The sequence below is a fragment of the Barbus barbus genome (genome assembly GCF_936440315.1).
Source record: "Barbus barbus genome assembly, chromosome: 27".
Taxonomy (NCBI): Eukaryota; Metazoa; Chordata; class Actinopteri; order Cypriniformes; family Cyprinidae; genus Barbus; species Barbus barbus.
This window is the reverse complement of record NC_136755.1, coordinates 21,029,268-21,052,090: the sequence shown is the minus strand read 5'-3', so window position 1 is coordinate 21,052,090 and position 22,823 is coordinate 21,029,268. Positions and strand designations below refer to the sequence as shown.

Sequence of the window (22,823 nt, the reverse complement as noted above, 5' to 3'; positions counted from 1 at the left end):
TTGTTTATACCTCACACATTTGTTTTCTGTCATTTGATACCATAAATAAAATTCAGATTACAGCTTGTATTAGCTCTTTGAATCGTGTTTTTAATTATCAAGGTGCAAAACCAGGCTTTGAATTGTTAAATCTTTTGCTTGTGGCTGGAGCTGTCCAGCCCTCTTTGCATGATGCTATTTCTGGACTTCCTGTCTCAGGAAGACAAGCTCTAAAGATTTGTTTTTTTTCCACTTTCCCCATCTAAGTGCAGACCTTCAGTTAAAACACATTGCTAAAACCACTGGAAAATACTGAGGATGGCAGGAGTTGCAACAATATGCCCCAAAAGAGCACTGAATCTGTCCTGATAATTGATCATTCCTATCATATTTAGTGGAATCTTGGGGTGTTATATTAATCATCTATAACGGAAGACTTATAGTAAACTTGTAAATCTGATAAAATTGCCTTTCGTTACCACAAAGTTAAGTAAAATAAAATTGCCTTGAACAAAACATGCCCTCTCAGGGTTGGACACAGATGGAATGTTCCAGAACAGAGGTTTCGTTGTGTAAGAGTTGAAACAGATGTCCACTCACTACTGATATTTTCATGTAGGTGTGAAGACTGTAGAATGCTCTTCCACACTACTTATCTCCTAAAACAACATTCATTATAAGACTAAATAATTCTTAGACTATGATAGTTCCTCTTGTAGGTTTTCTACTGAAGGACAAAGAATGTAGGGAAGCAGACATGGCCATTATGTTCGTGTAAAGTTTATCTCAGAGGACCCCCCTCTCCGAATTGGCTCAAAAATAACCTCAGAGAGGTTGGAATGAAAGCTGCACAGCAGCTAGTGTAAGCCACCAAATGCAATCCAGATGGCTTGAGAGAGAGAATAGAGAGAGAGAGAGCGCTACTGAAAGATTGCAGACATGTTAAATGTAAACATCTTGCTGACAGATGAGAAGAGGTAGTCCCAGGCAAAGTTCCCAGACCCAGTAGTCTGTTGCTCCATTGTACTACTGTTAAACAAACTGCGTGATTATGCTAGCACTGTTAAAGTTTTTGATCTTATGTTAACTATGCAGATGATCATTTATGTGTATGTTATACAGTTCCATTCAGAGTTTTTAAATGTTGCATTATATTAGACTATTATATTGTACATGCTGTAGTTATATTATAATATAGGTTACACCATGTTTATATATATTATTGATTTGGTGCTCAAGAATGTTGATAATACATTTCGCTGCTTGATATTTTAGTGGAAACCTCAAATTTGTCTGGAATCTTTGGTGAATAGAACACCCAAAATAAATATTTTAAATTGAAATATTTTCTAACATCTTTTTAAACTTGGTTTCTTTTTTTTTTCATTTAATGCATGCTTGCTGAGTAAAGTAGGGAGGTTCTATTAAAAAAAATTGCACAGACCCCAAACTTTGTGTTTGTGCACTTTCTCTTACCTCTTTGTCAATTTTCTGTCATTAACATAATCTAAAACTTCTGTACAATATTAGTACATGTACTGAAGTAAAATTAATAGTTATGTGGTGCCATCTTGTGGTGAAACTCCAAAACTGTTTTGAATTCCAGCGTTCATGTGAATTCAGTTTTGTTCAGAACATGCTATTGTTGTGTAGTTACAAATCCATATTTGTTGTTTTCGTGACAGATAAAAAGCCATACACCTGTGAGCACTGTGACTTTTGCACCTCAGAGCCCTCGGCCATCGCTGCCCATGCCCAAATGCATCATTTGGCAATCAGGAACTGGGGCCAGAGGAGTGATGCCTTAACCAGCTCACTCAGCCAAAGCCAACCTCACCAAACCAACCACACGGGCTTCCCAAGGCTGAGAAATGCCCTGCTGCAGCAGCCCTACACCAGCTCAACTCACCTGGAGAGGGCAGCACTGAACGATGTCGCATCAAAGTCTGAGGAAGAAAACAACAAGGGGTTGGAAGAAAGTAGCATCACAGATAAAGCAGATGCTAATCTGCTTAATCTCTCCATGGAGGTGGATGACGAAAAAGAAGAGGTTTCTTCCACATTATTGAAAAGTTTGGTTCGACACCAGTGTCCTTATTGCTCCTATGCAACACTTTATCCAGAAGTTCTCTGGATCCACCAACGAATTGCACATAAAGTTGACAGCACTACGTTGGTGCCTAAGTGGGCCCCGAGAAATGGCCTCAAGGGGCCCAAATCACTTTTCGATTTCAAGAGACGCACTGGGCCACCTCCGTTTCTGGAGGGTAAGGACTGCCCCTCTCTGCCGCTGATGAGAACTTCCCGAACGAGTCCACCTGATTGCAGACCTGGAGGGATGAAGAAATCAAAACCACTGACAAGTAGCGTAGAGTCAAGCTCCTCGCAAAGCAAGAGCTGGCACACAGCCACAGCACCGGGGGCATCATCTCACTTGTCCAAACACAAGACCAGCAAGTCCAGGACAGCTGAGTTGGCAGGCAGCAAACACAAAGCAGACGTCCATCAAAACAGTTCCTCGCGGCCTACGGCAAGTCCTCAGAAGGCTGGAAACCCAAAGACAGGAAGCAGAGTGATGGAGAGTAGTCTGCTACCTCAAGAGGGACTTCATTTTATGCTCTCTAGCAAACACAAACTCTCAGATCAGAGGAGCTCCAAAGCCCATGCTGCTCAGACCCCTGGCAGGTCTGATTCTCAAGCGCAGGATACACCGTCTGTTGATAGGTATGGCCCCTGGAGCAGACTTGACTTAAGCGGCCCATCCTCTCACTCCCAGTCCAAGAGACAGTCAACGACCGATGGTCCAGAACCTGTGACAGACATCCTGAGTTTCTTGAAGAACTGCAGTCCTCACGATCTAGCTGCTCTCTACCACCACTGGGGCTTCAATAACGCCATGGTAGAGCAAGCAGGTAAGAGGGTGTATAGAATTCTGCATTGACATTTATAACCAGTATAACGAGTGCTGATTTTTATTGTTTATTTTTTAGTGTTTAGCCCCAAAAGTATTTGGGACAGAAACCTTCAAAAATGTAAGATCATTTAATCAATCAATCAATCAAATTGCATTTTTAGTTAAATATTTTTATTTAAAAAGTCATTAGATGTTGTCATAGTCATTAGAGGTATGATGTTATCATCTATGCAATGACACATAAATGCAATGATGAAACATTAGGTAAGTCTATAGGGATTTGTGTGTCCACATACTTTTTTGGGGTCCATACTTTTTACTTTTTCTGAAACTGATTACTAAACTGGTATTAAAGGGGTGGTTGACTGTTTTTTTTTTTCTAGGCTTGACTGTGTTTATGGGATGCAGTCTAACATGTGTTTTAAAAAAACAAATGTTTTCACATAGTTTACCTTTATTCCACACCGCTCTGTCCCTTCACTGATAGACGCACTGAACATTTCCTGTTTTTATGAAGCCCCTCCCTCAGAAATAAGTGATGGGCTCAGATTGGTTAGCTGGTCCAATGCGTTGTCAGCTCAGCGGCATGTGCTCCGGTTGTATTGTAAACAATGGCGTTGTCTATATTGCTTATCTGTTTGAGCTAGTGAAGAGGATCATACAGAACCTATGCAAGCATGGCTTTTAATGGTAGGCCTAAGTTTTTTGTTTGTTGTTGTCTCATACTTTTAGATACGCTGTTATTTGTAAATGCTACTATGTTGGCTTTTAATATACGGTTTTATTCTGATTAAAGCTTTAATCCAGTACGGCAACCGCACACGCGTCCATGTATAAAGCGTCCTATGTATAAATAAGTGTATTCACTGAGCTGATGATCTGAATGAGAGAGAGAGAGCGAGAGAGATGCAGAGCATGTGCAGAGCACTGAGACACGAGCAACAGTATTAAGAATCGCTGCTTTAGAACATTGATTTTGAAACTTAGAATCACGATTCATATATGAATAGATTTTTACGTGCACCCGTAGTTTTTTCATTTCTTCCTCTTCTCTAAAGCAGCGCAGCATGGCCTCGCTCCCTTTGCTGCTTGTTCCCGGGGATGGGGTTTATCTGGGTTCGTTACATCATGAACCCGGGAAGTAACTCGTTGTAGTTCCTACGAGCCTTTTTTGTAGGCATTAAACTGCCAGAATTTTAAAAGACTTTTGAAAAAAAAAATTATTATTATTTTTTTTTTTTTTTTTAAATAATTCAAATTTTCATTTAGTGGTAGCTTTTAGTGATATCCAATACTGATATCTAGAGAACAGGATGGCCTATAATGTCAATATATATATATATATATATATATATATATATATATATATATATATATATATATATATATATATATATATACTTACTGTTATACAAAAAAAAATAGAAAATGAGATATACACAAACTTACTGAGACGCTTTTTTTTATTTTTTATTAATTACATTTACAAAGTTTGCAGCATCAAATTTTTGCTGGGTCGAGGGATATGTAATATATTGGTATTGGTAGTTGAGATTTTTATTTATTGGTATCTGTCAATATTAGATATTATGTGTATGCCCATTTCCCCATTTGACAGCTTTGCTGTAATCTAACACTCACCTACAATTAATCTTCAATAACACTAATAATTTAATAACACTGTTTATTGGGATCTTTTCAAATCTGAAAATGACGAAATTTTTCAAAATATTGTAATGCCTAAATTCACTTGTAGTATTAAAATGAATTGATTTCAGTTTTGAAGTGTTTTATTTTTATTTGTTTTGACAAATTTATTCAGACAGAATTTATGGGTAGTTAAAATTTCATCAGTAACAGTGCATTTGTAGAAACAAACAGGTAAAGATTGACATGCTGGGAAATGGTTGTCAGGTCACAGTACTTGAATTATTCAGCGAAGGCACATTAACTACATTTACTCCTGAGCTGAAATGACAAATGAGAACAGTGAGGGCTAAAATGGCACGTAGCACTCCACACACACACACAGCGTTGTGCCAGCATGCGCAGACTCAAAGGTTAATGGAACTATTGAGTAATCTCTTCATCATCGTGTAACCTACAAAAGTGTGTAAAAACATTTCAGACAGCTATCGCTGAGAGGCATCGCATCGCAAGCCTTAAACATCAGGCTCGTAACGGCACGCTCTCCGAGGGGTTACAGCGCCTCGATGCCACAAATATGCAAAACAGCACACTCAACGAGTGAATGAATGAAAGAGCAAGAGGAGTCAAATTAAGCCACCAGCTGCTTTGAAAAATATTTTCAAATGCTTTTTTTTCCATTCCACTTCATTTAAGGACATTTTGCCAGGCGGTGGTCCAGTTGGCCGGCATCAGTGAGCGTAGTTCTGCGGAAAGACAGTGGAAATTTCTGTCAACTGTCTGGCCTGATATCATCAGCGCTCTCTTTAGCCCTTTGAGTCACATACAATAAAGTGACCTTTCCAATATTAGACTTTCCTTTTGTTTGTGCTGTCCGCTGCTTTTCCTGTTGCATCGCTCCGGTATGGTAATAACTGACAGACTCATGTTTACTAAACGTAGCCTTGCTTACTACTGCCACCAACACTCTCAGTCACGGCTCGGTGCTACAACAAAGCGGGGCTTGAGGGGTCGGAGCAGGTAGGACCACCAGTGCCAGGTGACGGACAGGAGCCAAAGGGACAGCATTTCAGCTCGTGCTCTTAAAGCACCCTAAGGGGAAACGAGATGAAGGTTCCACATCCGTTCTTGTTACTTCATAGAGTCCTTTACACGTGTCTGAGCGATTCCCCCTGCACGGACGAGGGCTGACATAGCTAGAGCGACGGGCAGGAAAAGAGCAGCGAGAGGGAAGGAGACAAGGAGGGAGGAAGGGGAAAGCAGCACACCTGACATGGTAGCGCAGATGGGGGCACATCACAGGGCAAGGCTTTTAATTCACAATAATTTATGCGGTCACATGGGCCTGTGTTCATGTCAGGCTGCCGGAGATGCTCTCGTGATGCGGCGTGACAGCTCCCCATCCAAGCCCTGAAGGTAGCCTCCCATAATGACACATAAAACATACTAATGATGCTTCCTCTCTCTTTCTCCCTCCGCATCGTAACCTCTCTTTCTGTTCCGTGTAAGTTCGCCTACATGTTTTTCCTATTAATTTTCATTTCTCTTTCTCTGTTTGTGTGTGTGAACTGTAGGGTTGGCGAGGTCAGGGTCTCAGCAGGGGGAGTATGTGTGTCCAGTGTGCAGGAAGAGCTTCAACCAGCCCAGCCATTACCGCACACATATGAGATCACACACAGGTGAGAAACACACACTAGAAACAAACATATACACCCCAGCGCTGGACAGCAATGAACTAAATCTACTAACTTTTTTTTTTTTTTTTTTCAGATGCACATTTTTTTTTCAATTAAAAATGTTTTGTGACTATCACATTCTCATTATAAAAGTAATGTAAAAATATATTAAAATTATAAGATACTATAATTTATCATGTTTTTAATGTCATAACATACTATACTTTATCCAGTAATTTGCATTATAGTGCAAGTGCCTTTAATATCAGGGTTTTTTTTGTTGTCATTTTTATGTTATCATGTTATTTTATCCTTGTAAATATAACTACAAATATATGTAAACTTAAAAGATACTTTATCCAATAAAATAAAAACTTGTACAAATAAAATCATTAAAAATATATTTAAAATTATTTATAAATAGTGAAATATTTACAAATACACCAAAAATGTATATAGTCATGCTGGATAAGAAGCTGCTAAATGATTCCCATACATACTCATCTAATATTCATTTTCATATATATTTAAATGTACATGCATGCATTTATGTGCAAGTGTGTGTATGTATAACGATCACTCTCTCTCTGTCCTTGGACGAGACCTCCTTTTTTTTTCTTCGCCGCAAACATATTTGCGCGTGACTCTGACCTGTGAAAATTGTATACATTATTAATCAGATGTCACTTATGGAGCTGTAATTGTGCATGCTAATAAGCTCAGCAGTCACCAGTCCAGTATGATATGCGTCAAATGCTCGCTGAGAAAATGTGACAGTTTGCCCTTGTCTTCTCGTCAAACCACACACACACATACATGCACCTACAATCAGGAGTCTTCATTTCATCACAGATACGATTATATCCATCATTCATGTTTATCAACAAACTTTCATATAACATAAATCTGTGCACCATTTTATGTTTGTATTATTTAGATATGATGCATTGCAATTGTATTTTGTATCAATTTATGTTCTAAAAACATTTGAGGTGACCTTTGATATACTAAATTTACCTCCTGGTTACAGGGGGGATGTGCTATTGCCGTCATTAGCATGCACCGTAGCAGCTTTTTAATAATATAAAGAGGTCATGTACCATTCGCATTAGTCCAAACGAATAGGATTTCCTCCACTCTCTTAAACAGGGTGCACTGAGCCACTCAGATTATGACTAGGAAGTGAGTTTTTTTTTTTTTTTAAAGAGTGTGTGAAGGTTGCGCATGCTAGCCAGACTGATCCCCAGTGACAGAGGCCAAATGCTACATTTTACAGAGCTCCCTCTCTCTCTATGCACATAGACTTACAATCAACGTCATCAGTGATTGCTCACTTCAGTGTGAGCTTCCAAATGAAGTGGGGCAGGGGCCCCCGGCCTCCATTAGCATGCACACTAACTCTGTGTGTCACTTTAAATTGGTAGTTTCAGTTCACTGTCTGCTGCGGCCATGCTAACTGGTGATGCTAATTCAAGGCCTTTACGGCTAATGCTCGATGAGCGTGTGGATTCTGGGTTTGCACCTTAGCGCCTTCAAAATGGATTCCTGCAGTACTTCCGTTAAGTACCAGGAAAGCAGAAACATCATTAAAGTCAACTTGAAATGCATTAGCAACCAATTTTATTTCTGTAATGTGATGTAATTCTCAGTGAAAAAGGATATTCAATGATATAATATAATACTTTAATCATTTTTATTAGCCCAGTGAATTGGTCTTTATTTCATGTGGTTGTAGGGGAAAATAAGAGGGCTTGGTGCAGCAATCTATTTTATTTTGAAGGCAATTTTATTTTGCTTTGGAATGATGTGCACCAATGGGGCATTCATAAATAGACCAGCAATGTGTGATTCAAAAGTAAATGGGTAAATTTTGATTTCATGTTGATATAAAAGTTAAATTTTTATGAGAATGATGTTTGCACCCTGCTGAGTAACCAAACAAGGGAATAAGTTCCAATTTTTGCAACATTATAAACTTGATTACCTCTGTTTAACCCGGCCACCTTGCTCCCACAGTGATGTTTGAGTCCAATGGACTCATGGGAACTGGAGTCCATCCTCTACAGAAGCCCCCAAACAAGTATGTTTCACTTTTCGTTCGGTGGTTTGCATTATTTGTGTGTATCTTGTGTTGTTTTTTTTCTGTCCTGTCAGTCATTTCTTCATCTTTCTTCATTCTGTGATACGCAGTTTCTACCTGCCACCATTGTTACAGCACAAAAAGTTCTAGAAATAAACCAACGCGGATCAAATGGATCGCGTCCAGCCTTAACAATCAGAGACGCGCATTGCTGCAGCGGGGAGGCCCATCCTTAATGAATTACCCCTTTTGCATGTGTTGCATATTACAAATGGCAAAAGCAGGCCGAGAGTAAAGGTCAAATTAAATTTGTGCCACACTCTCGGTGATGTTCTGACAATAACCTTTAATGTAATTTGGTGGGTTCTGTTTTGGATCGGGGTTTTACTTTCTACTCCTCTAGGGAACCACGGTGCCCCTGGATGAGCTCTTACTGTGCCGCAGACCTTATCAGGCAGCCAGCGCAACCCAGCCTCAGAAAGTCCTGATTAATTGTGTCTGTCTTCATTTTTTTATGAGGCATGATTTATGATAATACCCCTCTTTCAGCCCCTTGGAATGACAATTATTTCCTAGTGGATAATTCATTCATTTTTCAAAAATAATAATACGGAGAAATTGAATGGCAGACTCATTTGTTTTGCTCAGGTGTGGGGGGATATTTTTACGCGATTGCACGAGGACAGTGTTGTACATCAGTCTAATTAAACACTGAAACTGGGACTCTGACAATTATTCCAGTGTTGAGCCCCAAACAGACATGGGCAGAAGGAGAAACTAGGTCTGTGTGTGGTTGTCAAGTTCGCCTCTCCTCGCAAAACTTGATATGCCCAGACTTTCGACATCTACCGTCGATGTGACGTCTTATTGCTCAGGGGAAGGCAGGCAGGCAGAGATTCCTGTGTCTGTGAGTTTGTGTGTTTGTACGAACAGCTGACAGAAACAGAAAACAAAAGGCTGACGTCCCCTCGGGGGGAACAGTCAACCGTCTCCATATGGCATGTCATCAGCCCATCAATCATGCCGCGGCCCCTCCCCCCACCTTCCCAACCTGCCTCTGTTCTTTCCTCTTGAAACAGGAAGGCAAAGCCAGCCCTCCAACATCACTGTCACGTCACCTCTCTCTCCTCTCTGGATCCAGCCTCAGCTTCGCTCTCACCTTGGGGTCCAGGCTCTGACCTCATCTTGTTTTTTTGTGTGTCCGTTTCAGGTGAGCGACCTTTCCAGTGCCGATACTGTCCTTACAGCGCCTCGCAGAAAGGTAACCTGAAGACCCATGTCCAGACCGTGCACCATCTATCCTTCGACAACGCGCAGTACCCAGACAGGAGACTCCGCCAAGCCCCTACCAATGAACCCACGGACCCTTCTGGATCTCACTGAGCATCCCCCACGATGAGCTCAAATGAGGGTTGAAATCTATTAAAGGTTCTTTAAAACTGCTTTGATGCACAGATACGGCATTCGAGGAAGACTTTAACGTAACGTACGTCATTGGATTCGTTCGTGTTTTTAGTTTAGTTCGACTTTCCATGTTTCCGTTTTATTTTCACCCGACACAAAGCTCTAGATTAAACTGAAAGGGGGGACACATGTTTACACCTCCTTTATCCAGAGACTTACGAAACACTTGAGGGCTAAAGCCTTGACAACACAAGGTCAGAGCTGATGGAGTAGGACAGTGAGCGGTGTTCTCAAACCCAAGGACTTCAGCTGATCCCCTAAACTTGAAATGCTGCCTCCGAGTTCCCCGATTGACTAGTTGTTAAAAACAAAATAGCCTTAGTGTGCAATGAGTGTAGTTTGTGTGTGTGTGCGTGTTTTCCACATTCTACTTCTCAGGACTAGAGTTAGAAGCAATTCCAAAGCCTGCATTCTTTCACACAAGTGTGTAACTGCATGCGAAGGAGACATGCAGTGAAATTCATTACTTAGTTTTGTTGATTACAAGCATATATATATAGTTGAGTGCGTTTTGTCACTGGTTGGGCAACACTTGGCACTATCATCAAAATATGTCCTGAACACCTTTGTATTGTGTTTAAAGTATTTATGTAAGCGCAGCTGTAATGATACATAGGTTTCCACTTGCGTCGAGTGTCATATTTATAAATCAGCTCTCTAAAGAGTTTAAAGTAAAGACACATGCCATATTTTGCATTAGTGTCATGTGATTGGTCCAACAAAGTCAGAAATATTATTTGTGTCTGCGCTTACTTTTTTTAATGTAGCCTACACAAGTTTTAATGTGTTTCTTTTCTTTTTTTCCATCAAACATGTTTGCCTCGGTGGATTCTGAATAATTGTATCCCAAAAAAGAAAGAAAGAAAACTTAATTCAGTGGCGCATCAGGTCTCAAAGCCATGTTAAAATGCTCAAGTTTTTGATGAAGGATCTATTTTAATCTTAACATGCGGAGTTGCAAGTTCTCTTTGTAATCATTTAAATTATTCCACAATAGAGACTAGTAATTAGCGCAAGACTAGATTGCGGGGGATTTAGTGTGTTTTATAATGTTACTTATAAAGCAATAGAATGCCATATTTTTTTTAGAGGTTGAAAACTTAAAAGCAACGAAATTCTTTGCCATATATTTCTATGAATGTTGTATATGGTAATTAGGTATTTACGGAGATAGTCCTGCACAGTCCTGTACATGTAATTGCATTCAGATTTGTACAACAGTCAAAAATTAACATTTATCTAGAGCATTTATATTGCCTAAATCCTTGTGTTGGAAACTAAGCCAAGAAAACTGATCCTACATTGCGAATTATGTTTTAGAAGAACCTCCAATATGAATTTGTGTTGATGCTCAGCAATCAAACGGAAACATGTTACAGGTTATAAGCAGCAGCAGTGACCCAGGAACTGAGAGTTATTGCGAACGTGGTCCTATCACTGCTGCCCTTGAGCAAGACACTTAACTCTTGGTCGCGCTATAGGGACTCCATGTTCCTGCAATTGATGTCTTGGAAGTTGCACTGGATGAAATGTGACTGCTAATTGTAATTTACTAACAGCAAATCAACTTTTCAAATTTGTCCTAGGACACAAGAAACATGAATAGCTTTTCCTGTTAGCTTTTTATTGAATTTAAACCCCTAAGTACTAGAGCAGAAGACCTAAGAAAACTAAATAGTATGTTTTGAATTCATTTGCAATTTTTTTTAATGTAACACTATTAATTTTGTGGTTTGATTAAAAGTAGTAGCTGAATGTATGGAATGTATTTTGTGTGGTTAAAAGTTTTTTCTTCCCTCCACATATATTTTGTTCAATGAAGTACACAAAACCTGTTGACTGTCATCCTCAGATCATCTCCAACTCTTACATTGTGCATGGTTGAAGTTTTGAACCGCTTAAATTAAACTTTACCTTTACCTTTGGTCTAAATGGTATTAATGTTAATACAAATGGTGCTAATATTGATCTAGACCGATGTTTCCCAAACAGGGCTACAGAATGTAGCTTAATTTGTAGACAAATCTGTGATTTTTATTTTTTTATTTTCTAGGACTAATTCTTCATTTGCAAAAGTGTGTCCCGTTTGTGGCTCCTCTGCTGGCTTTAAAGACTGATTATAGTAAGATGCAAAATCATTCAAGTTGCGAAATAACATTTAGTTGGTGAATGGCTTACTTCCCTACTATATATAGCAAACAAGAACAGTATGTGAAAAAATAAGTATACAAATAGTATGGATGCTGTTATCGAATCAGTTGCATAATGATTCAATGACTCCCTCATAACAGAGCTGGCGCCTCCTACTGGTGTAAGAGTCATTGATGTTTAAAATAATCAAATGCCTATAAAAAAAATCTCTATAGCGGAAAGCTTCCTCTTATTCAATATTAATTTTTGTTTATAGAGCAAAATCACACTTGCAATTGAGTAGTTGTTCTGAATACATTTATGCTCTGACTACATAAAAAAGGCTGGGGAAACATTAGTCTAGACAGTCTATTCATGCCCACTATCATCCAAGATATTGCATTGCCGTATTCTACAGTAGGGATCCAGTGTTACTATTTGTAAAGGTGTTAAATATCTAAAACACACACATTATAATATGCCCTAGATTGCATTTTACTCAGACATATCTCTTTCTCTCCCTCTTTTTCTCTCGGACCTCTCTCTGTCATGTGTTCACTTACATTAGTATTGAAGTCCTTTGCATTGAAATGGCTGCTAATTGCATTGATCTCCTCTTGTGCAAGCATAGCTACTGCTGCTGCACTGTGCTGTGACAAATGACTTGGGATTACATTGCTAAACAACTGCAGGAGTCTGTCTGATCTACTAGCCACACAATAGACCTCTGACCAGAAACAAACCTCTGTGGGGCGCTGTTTAAGATCACAGTTGTATCTATGCAGGTAAAAGTAAAACGCAAGAAAGTAAAAGTTTAGGTTCTCATTAAAAAAAGAATAATTATTCAAGAAACTTGAATTGCACTGCGAGACAGAGAGAGAGAGAGACTTTTATTGCTCTTTCATAACTCAGGAAACTAATGGAGTCCTCATTATTTAATTTACATTTCCTAAAATAGGGACATAAAGGCAACAAAGAATATATTTTCCCCAAAATCTCCTGTTTCAGCAAGAAAATGCTTTAACACTAGTTATTTAAACAGTTCTCCTTTGTGAGCTCCAGTTGTACTATCAAGAAATTAAACTGCAACTGGATTAAATGAATTGCTTTGACTGGTGCAGTTAAATTGGTCATTGGTAAAATCTGATTCATGCATTAAAAACTTTAATCAGACTAGATTTAAAAGGCAAGAGGCCACCCATCTTTAGGGCATTCAGATGGGATTGTGATCCACTTCATTGGGCACTTCTCTGAGGGTCAGAGACGAACCGTAGGGTTGTTGCAGAAAAGCGAAGGACGCTGTCACTGTCATCAGAGGTGAGTAGAAAAGAAGTGCATGTGTGTATTTGTGTGTGTGTGCGCGTGGGCCCCGATCGCCATGCGACAAAAAGGCCAGAGAAAATTACAACACTTCAAGTGCTTCCGACACCCCAACAGTGTCTGCGGCGGGAAATATGTAAATACGCTGCTAATCAAACGATCTGGAATTGCAAATGCCACAGCGAGGTCACGACCCAGAGCCTTGCTAATGGAGGGTTTAGGGCACCGGCGGAGCAGGTTGGAGTGACGGGTACCGCGGGGTTGAGAGCGGAGAGCGGACCCCTGGCGGACGACCTCTACCCGCAGGCCCCTCACTATTCTGACAGTAATGAATGGAGAGAGCTGTTTATGCATATCAACGATTATTTACAGCCAAACAGCTGAGAGAGCGAACGCTAGTCATCAGGGACGCAGACACTCTCTTCTGTTCGCCTCGCATCGCCATTGTCAAATGCGAGAGGCTGGCAGCCAAGAAAATGAAGTCTCTCGATGAGGAGGCTTTCGGTAATGGATGGAGTGATATTCTCCAAACACAAAATGTGCTGGCTAAAATGACAAAAAGAATGACATTTTAACTAAAAGACATTGAAAAGTCTGATTAACTTTTAAAAATTTGATTTAAACCTTTCAGTTGTGAAAACTGTCAAATAAAGTAAAATAAAAACATAATAAATTAAATTAAGTTACCTTAAAGTCACATAAATACCACAGTACATGAATAGTGATTAGAGATGCACAGGTACATTAGTAACCAAATTTTTTTTTGTAACTTTTATTTTGTCAATTACAGTCAACCAGTACTGTATATTCAATATTTTATCGTGCATGAAAATTTCCCCTATTTTTACCTACAGATTATGCTCAATCTAATCTCAATCTTTAAAAACACTAATAACGTGATGTCTAAATTTGAAGCATTTAAAACAACTGTCGATTTTTAGTGTTTTAATTTGAATTTATTCAGATAAAATAATATATCATTTTAATATCAGCCATTGGCCATGGCTATCTCCCATGAAATGATAATTATTGGATTAGCCATAATTAATTTTTTTTACTACTGCTGATAATGTAAAAACTTCCTTTATTTTTACCTTTAACTTGCCTTTGCTATCATCGAAAGCTCACCTAAAGTTAATTTTTAAAAACAATATTTATTAACACTTTTTTTAAATATAATCTTTAAGTAAATTTCAAAATGCCTATAAAATTCCATAAAATGTTCTGATGGCTAAAATTCCTTTGTAGCACTCAAAAGAAATTGAGTGATTTATTTCTTATTTACTTTGCTAAAATAGTATAGCAATAGTAACCCATTCTGAACCGTCTTTACTTCTAAAGCTGAACATATGAATCTCTTTGTTTTCCCTAACATACTTAAACCAGAGTCAGGTACATATAGGCTACCTTAAAGAAGAACAGCCCCAATCTTACATATTAACCTGTCCTGTGTTTTACGACAGCCAGCAGCCTTTGTCTTTTAGCATCATTGTCAAAGCTTTATGGCTCCGTGTGATTCGTGACTCATATCAGCAAAGGAGAGAATTAAACCATATCTAAAGTATGCTAATCAGAAGCTACTCTCAAAAGTGCAAATGGTTCCCAGGACATCCAGTGACATTTAACATCGCCCTCACTAATTTGTGCTTAATAGGCAAAAAGTGATTAGCATTAACGTTAAAGACATTTCATACATCCCCCTTCCCCATTAATTTTTTTTTTTTTTTTTTAACTGATACTTAACAGTTGATGTATGTAGCTGGATTCTACAGCTTAAACTAATGCTACGCTTTTGGCAGAAATCCTTCAGAAGTATAGCAGTATAAGAGTACCAGTATAGTCTGTTTTGTGACAAAACAGCAAAGAGAAACAGAACATTTTAAAGAAGCTGTTTAAAGAAAATCCTGTAATACAGGGCCCAGGATATCAGTCAGGCGCTCTTAACAAACCGTCCAGGGTTCGACTAAAGCGACTAGCGTGGGATTAATCAAAAGAGCTAATTCTACAGCTCTTCCAGTTTGCCCAAAAGATTCATGTGTCATTTGTTCATCTAGACCAGTTAAGATGAATGGACTAGCGAGGTTATAAACATTCTCATGGACCATTTATAACTCGCATGTCCTCTTCTGTCAACGGTGGTCTCTAAGCTGGTGGCACAAAGATCTCTAACAATGTCCTAGAACTGATGTTCTCAAAGTCAGAGCGGTGTAAGGACAATGGTTCAATCACTTCGCCTTCAACACAAACAACTCTTCAACCTTCTCTACACTCATGGGAAATGGGCAGAGCCAATGATGACGGACAGTCCAATCTTCCAACCAGACACCTCTAAGAAGGACATGACTCTGGCCCACTACCTTTGGCCCAGCCAGAGCTGAAGGTGATAAATGTATATTGGCAAAGTGTCTGTGCCAATGCTATTAGCCTGAAGGTTTAAACTCTTGTGTAATTTTCTTTAGGGACTTCTTTATAGGCAGAGCCCGCAGTATTGGCAACTGTGATAGGAAGACTCGACTCTCCCAGACCAAGTGGAGTGGAATTTCTGATTAGGCCTCTTCATGCATTGAGCTGGTAATGAGCGAGAAGAAGAAGGAAAGCTCTCTAAACAAACAGCGACGTTAACAATAGCATAAGTAGAAGTGCTGATGTGTTTAACTAGATATTTAGGAGACAAATGATGAATGGCCTTTGGCAATTCACAGTGACCATCTTAGAAGCAGGTTGCCCACCACTATTGGTACCAAAAGGAAGTGCAAAACACTGTTGTGTTTCCAGAACACTTCCACCCGTATCAATCATTGGTCAACAACACTCACACCATTGGTTGAGCTAGTGTTGCCATGTCAGGCTGGTAGCTTCTTAAACAGAGCAATGTTTTGATTTTCATAAAACAACACCCATTAATGAACTAATAATTTTAATATTTATTATTAAAACTAAGCATTATAAAATCATTCTAAATATAAACATTATATATACTTTAATATATTAATTCAGAATATTTATCCAAAGGTGTGTATATAGCCTAGCTACTTAACTTTCAGGGTCTCATGCTTTTTCGTGTCCTCTACTTATTCCCACCCCCTTCTCTTTTACAAGGAACAGAAGCAGACTTTGCCAGTCCTTAGATAAATACCCGCAAAAAGAAGAGAAAAAAACTGAGTAATTTGAGTCTTTTGTAATACACTTGACAATCATGCTGGAATCTTTCACCCCAGAAATGCTAATTACTCTCAGCGGGAAACAGTTATGGAGAAGGGCGCAGGAGTTTAATGTATTCCAGTGTTGCCGTAAAGTCGACAAAGCGGAGCATTTGCCTGCCTCTCCTTTGCCCAAATACCTTAAGCCAAATGCTGAAGGATTATTGTTAATGGGAGAACCTTTAATGAGCCAAGAGTGACTTTATGAAGGTGAACTGAAACTACGGCTATATAACGACCATCATTGCACTTGAGTTTTACACGGTTGTCTTCAGCGGATTAAAAGCTCCCTAAATGACGTACATTAAATTGCAAAACTGAAGTTTATGAAACAAACATGACGCTATAACTTCTTAAAACATTATTCGAGTCCTAGTATGTTCTAAGTACAGGGATATTAAATGCATAAATAGAAAAACTGTCAAAGAAACGTTAGGTTAAGACTTACCGCGAAACTTTTCTATAAGGGTAGCCTGCTCCTTTTAAGTGCTCGTATTGGATCTGGCGACCGCACAGCTAGGCTTATTCTAGACACAGAAACGGGATCAAATTAATCTAAAGCAATCATGTCAACCTGTACTGAAATATTTCGCTACAAAGGCTATTATTTTTGTAACGAGCAGCATTCCCTCAAACGAGCCAGCAGCGCAGTTATTGATGCGACCAGCAGATGGCGCGCTTCGGTAAGCAGAGAGCCCTGGGGCGGCTTAAATCTGAGGGCTGGAGGTATTTTCAGACAATACTGCCTCCAGAAATTTCTTCTCGGAGAGGTCAGCAATCGTTGTGCAGTTTGCAGAACAGCTCCAGTAAGATTGTTAATTTTTTTTTATTCATTCACGGTTTACATTTATTTTACTCTATGAAATTAGCTGATTATTGAGACATTTAGTGATGGATAGAAATGGTCGGATAGGATAGGCTGTAGGCTAACTATTTGTTGTCACCTCTAAATGTGTTTATTTTAAAATTCCTTTCCTATAGAATGTCGCTTCATCTATGCATCCCTGTCTTATCCCTCTTATTTAAATGAAACCTCGCTGTCTTGTCTTTCCCCCTTTCCCTCCCTACCCGCGCTTCTCCACCGCAGCGGACGGAGGAATCAGCCTGAGCAGCAGCGTGTCAGATCGGCTGAGCGTCAGCGTGTCAGGACCCAGCTCACTGGCAGTGTCAGTCAGACATGGGTTAAACAGACACGGATCATAGACGGCCCTGCCAGCTAGAGAAGACCGCGAGTTCCAGTGCTCAGGGCTCGGGGAGTAGATACCGTTACAGGGGCATATGTTCTTTGGCAGCCCAGTCAACTCAGACACTCGGCCTCTCTCTTGTTGACTCAGCCAGCTGGTGGTGGAAGAGATGGGCAGCCGGCTGATTAGAATGACAGGCATCTTGCTCTGTGAAAGGCAGACTGAGAGGCCAGGGCCTCACACACGCACACAAACACACACTCACGGACTCGTGGACTCATGTAAACCTAGAGCGAGCAAAAGGGGGAGACAGAGAGGATGAGAGAAAGAAAGGGACAGAGGGGCAGAGGCCTCACACATAGCAGAAGCTACACAAATACGGAGCTTAACAGTGGGTCAGCGGAGCGGGCGAAGTACAAGGAGAGAGACAGAGTCCTCACATGCCCCTTTTCATCAAGATTCGACGTGACTGCTCTTGAAGTCATTCCTGTTTTTGGTATTACAAACACTCCGAATGTGTAGTTCAATACACTTCCTGCGATGTGTTGTTAGCAAATATCGTATGATAAATTTATATCACTAAGTAAGTAAGCTATTTGTGTCAACTAAAAGCTGGCCCGTTCTCCCGTCGCTCTGATAATAGGCGCTGTAATTGATCCTGCATCGGGTTATTGATGTCTAGATCAATTAGCCTTAAACTGCTATGTTCGAGGTATTCATTTTAGGAAACAATCTGCCTTTATAATACTGCACATTAATCATTAGTAAATGCCACTTAACACAAGGTTAATTACACTCTTAACGACACTCATAACCATTTTGAAGCTGAGAGCTCTTGTATGTGTAATTTGCTCGTCATAATCTCAAGCATAGTACATTTTAAGTGGCTGATTGATGGACAGGAAATAGAATCTGCCCATCGTTTTAAAAGATAATAGAACACCTTATACAAGAGGTCAGACTGCGGGAACAGACGGCAGGTAAAAGAGGGAGTTCACGCTCATGCTAAAATGGAAGTTTTCAGGTTTCAATTTTAGAAATGTCACGGGTAAAATTGAAGCCAGTGAACTTTTTTGTCAGTCATTCCCAAACTCACAGTCATAGAAAACCTGGATGTTGGGGACATTTTATGAAAAGGTGCTTTTCAGGCCTGTAAATTTCTACAGTGTATAGAGAGTTTTCTAATTATGCTCATGACTAGAAGGCAGCCATAGTGAAGCTCAGTCTCTGAGTGAGTCATTCTTGCATGTTGGATCTTTTCAATTAATTGACCAAACCAGTTCACAGGTTGAATCAGCCTGAATGAAAATAATTTATGACCCCCCCACCCCACCCCACCCCACCAATAATCACAAATTACTGTACTGGAATACCTGGAAAAGCCAGGGAATTGTCAGGGCCTCTAAATTTTTTCCCAGCTTGAAAAAACAAACAAAACAAAAAAACATGCTATTGTTCAGCCTAAAACTTGTTCGATTTGAGCATAAAGCTTGTTTGATTTGTGAGTGAATTATTCTTTTGAGTCAGTTCAATAAATCAGTCAAACTGGTTCACAAATGATTCATTAGTGAATCAGCCTGAATCAAAGTGATTTATAAAAAAAAATATTCATAAATAATAATTCATAGTAAATGAATAATAATCACAAATTAATGTATTGGAAAAAAATCCTGCTCTGCTGTAAAATATTTTACTGGATAGATCTTGCCATTGTTGCATACAACTGGCAGAAAAGTTTGACTTGAGCAAATCTTTTTTTTTTTTTTGAGCCTTAACTTTTTTTTTCTTTCTTTTTTTTTTAAATCAACCAAACTGGTTTATCAATCTTCTTAATGATTCATGAGTCATTCAGTCTGAATTAAAAATTATTTTAAAAAAATCACCAAAAATGACTGGAAAGGTCATGGAAAAGTCCTGTACTGTAGAATAAATTAATCAAATATGTGTGACTAAACTTCAGTCAGCATTGATAGCAATTTAGCACATTACTATAGAATGCGCAGTCAGAGGTGCGGCTTAACCAATCAGAATCAAAATTATTTGTAAATATGTAATAGACCACGTAACAGACCTCGCGTTTACTTTAGTAAACAGTAAGGTCACAGCTCGCACACGTCCATCTCGTAATCCAAAGATTTATTCACCCTGCTCATTGATTGGGGCATTGTTTCAGCTCGACCCAACTTCTGCTGGATTCAGATGAAAACTATCGATTTAAAGTCAGCTTACTTTGGATTTCATTTGTTTGGAAGCGTGAGAGCTATTAATGCATTGTAATATCAGCATAAACAGGAAACGCTACCCTCGTCGTAACCCTGTTTCACCACTGTTCCAGGGGCCGCTAATGGCAGAGCAGAGTTAATCTGAAAAATATGTCTATGAATCAAAAGCAGATTGATCGGCTCCTTCATTCGAGCAACATATTACAAGGGCACTTCGAGTCTGTGTACGTTTCACTTCCAGATTAACTACCTTTTTAAAAGTTGCAACCGCGGTCCATCTCTCCAGGGTAAAACCGAAGAATGGCAAAATGACAAATGATTTCTGGTAACCTTGATATTCTAGCAGATTCAAGGAACACGCTTACATTCCTAGCATTTACCCCCCCGCCTCCTCGTTCTCTTTCACGTACACACACACACACAATTCAGGCCTGCGTTCACACCTTGCACGTTTTCATTATGTGAGGCTAAATGGGCGGCACGCTAGTCCTCCCCCTCGCACTCGCTGCCATCTTTATATGATATTTTGGGTAATAATCACTGCTATCAGGCCATCCTCTCGCTCTTTGTTTCATTTCCTATTCATCGGCAGGCACGCGCCTCTCTCCGCTCATCCCTCTTCTCAGCTTTGTGTAGCGCAGGGCCTTTACAATAGAGAGGCGAGGCAGAGGAGGCGTGCGGTTGGCACAGCGTGTCATTAACTCTTTACTGTTGCTGCAGAGCCAGACAGCAATCTGACTTACTGCACAAGATTACACCAGGCCCCTCTCCGCAGCCTAACAGTATTTATTAACATGTCCCTCCCTGTCACCTATCAACAGGTACTTAAAGGCCTTTCACCTCGTGGAGCACTTAGCTGTGAGAGGAACACCTGTGTTAATGTGTCACTCCCAAGCTATTTCTGTGAGTTAAAAGGCAGCTATTGTGCCAAATGATAGCGCAAGACCCATCTGTAACAATGGAGAAAAGCAGGTGTACGAGCCGTTGCTATGATAGACTAACAAAACTGGTTAAAGTAAGGAATAATGGATAATTGCTTCATTTAAATGGTGTTGTGAAACGATCAAGTGAAACTTTGGGCTCTGAAGTGCCACTCTTTGGAGCCAAATGCAAAATTGTTGTAAATATTATTATTGTAGTATACGCAATGGTAACGTACAGGCATTATCACAATATAAGCATTCAACTAAAGGGGGCTTGAATCAGCATGAATGGGGTTTATTGTGTAGTAATGACTACTATTACAAATAAAAAAAAAATGGACTTGAAATACTGATTTGAAATTAAATTATTTTATTTGAGAAGGAAGCGATTGCAAGATAGGAAATCGGTTGCTTCAATGGTTATCATACAAAACTGCAACTGACCAATCAGAATCAAGTGTTCCAGAGGTGAAAGTCAGTCGCTGTGCAATGCTCAATACCATCAGCACTCATTTTTAAGATATACTTTGTGGAAGTCGTGGCCTAATGGTTAGAGAGTCGGACTCGTAATCGAAAGGTTGCGGGTTCGAGTCTCGGGCCGGCAGGAATTGTAAGTGGGGGGAGTGAATGTCCAGCGCTCTCTCCACCCTCAATACCACGACTGAGGTGCCCTTGAGCAAGGCACCGGACCCACAACTGCTCCCCGGGCGCCGCAGCATAAATGGCTGCCCACTGCTCTGGGTGTGTGTTCACGGTGTGTGTGTGTGTGTGTGTGCATTTGTTCACTACTCACTGCTGTGTGTGTGTGCACTTGGATGGGTTAAACGCAGAGCACCAATTTCGAGTATGGGTCACCATACTTGACAATACGTCACGACTTTACTTTACTTTTTACTTTGTATAAATGCACACTGTATAAAGGTCATGGAGAGTATCTTTCTCTACTTAATAATAAATGTGTTTATTGATTTATTCTGAATAAATAAGAAGAGCATTGTACTGCTGGGTCTTTATCTGATGATTTTTTAATGGAAAATGTCAGTAGTTCTAAAACAAAAAGAAATATTTTAAATGTACATTGGGAATGTGTGAGAATGGTTTTGAAATATTTCAGCTGGCCCCGCATCGTTTGCCAGTTTCACCTTCTTGAGCTAGTCAAGATTGCAACATTAAAACAAATTACCAAACAACCCACGTGGAAGAGAGAAATTTGACAGACAGGAATTGATTTCCACTCCGCATCAGGGGAACACTTAGATTTAGACATTTTACAGGTATGCCTTTTCACACTCAAGATGTGCTTCTGAAAAGACAGTCAGACTCTACTATGTCTAAAAAGTATAATAAAATATGCTTCTCTTTAGAACTTTTCAAATTTCTGTATAATATGTATCACTTCCAGTCCAGCACAGCAACATTGGCGCAATCAATGGTGTGAATTTTGGGAGGGACCATCTGTTTGTCCACCCAATGGAAGACAGGAGGCGTGTTCCAGAAACCTGTCTGAAAATGTCATTATTTTTCTATTTAGATTGGTGACACCAGCATAAAAATCACTCTCTTTAAATGAGAATGTACCTGCTGGATTTTCAATGTGGTCTCAGCCTTTTGAATCCCATTATATTTACTGTCTGGAACTGAAGCACTGAAATTATTCAAAAGATGTGACTCGCTCTCTTCAGGTTGCAAGAGAAAGAAAAGAGACTTGTTCATTTATGATATGCACCATATAATACATAAACGCTTTAAACTGAAAGGTGAAAAGCGAACGAGGCATATTGCGAACAATAAAACACCCTGCCTGCAGACCATAGGTGAATATACATGTCTTGAGAACAAAAAAAGCAAAAGATTTTGGTGTGAACACCAACACCATATTTTGGCATTCTACATGTGTGAATTGTCTGTCCTATCTCCTTGTCTCGAGGGACAACAGGACAGGTGGCCATCATAACCGAAACAGATGCTGAAGAGAAGCAGTGCTGATGAGATTGTCTGGCTACTGAGAGAAAAGGGAAGTGGAGATGAAGTCAGCACTTTTGTTCTACTTCATACGCGGTCAAGGCCGCCATGTTGAGGCACGT

At 39.7% G+C, this 22,823-nt stretch overlaps 1 protein-coding gene across 2 annotated transcripts in view; it reads left to right on the top strand.

Moving 5' to 3' along the window:
- LOC306847527 (zinc finger protein 516-like) overlaps window positions 1-11,688 on the top strand; it is a 54,828-nt gene extending 43,140 nt beyond the window's left edge. For both annotated transcript variants that reach the window (XM_079381495.1, XM_079381496.1), the window contains exons 3-6: window positions 1,665-2,891; window positions 6,115-6,219; window positions 8,233-8,296; window positions 9,507-11,688. In XM_079381495.1, coding sequence (XP_079237621.1) covers window positions 1,665-2,891; window positions 6,115-6,219; window positions 8,233-8,296; window positions 9,507-9,510 — 1,400 coding nt within the window. In that variant the 3' untranslated portion in view covers window positions 9,511-11,688. The remainder of the gene's footprint in view (window positions 1-1,664; window positions 2,892-6,114; window positions 6,220-8,232; window positions 8,297-9,506) is intronic.
- The last annotated feature ends 11,135 nt before the right edge of the window (window positions 11,689-22,823 follow it).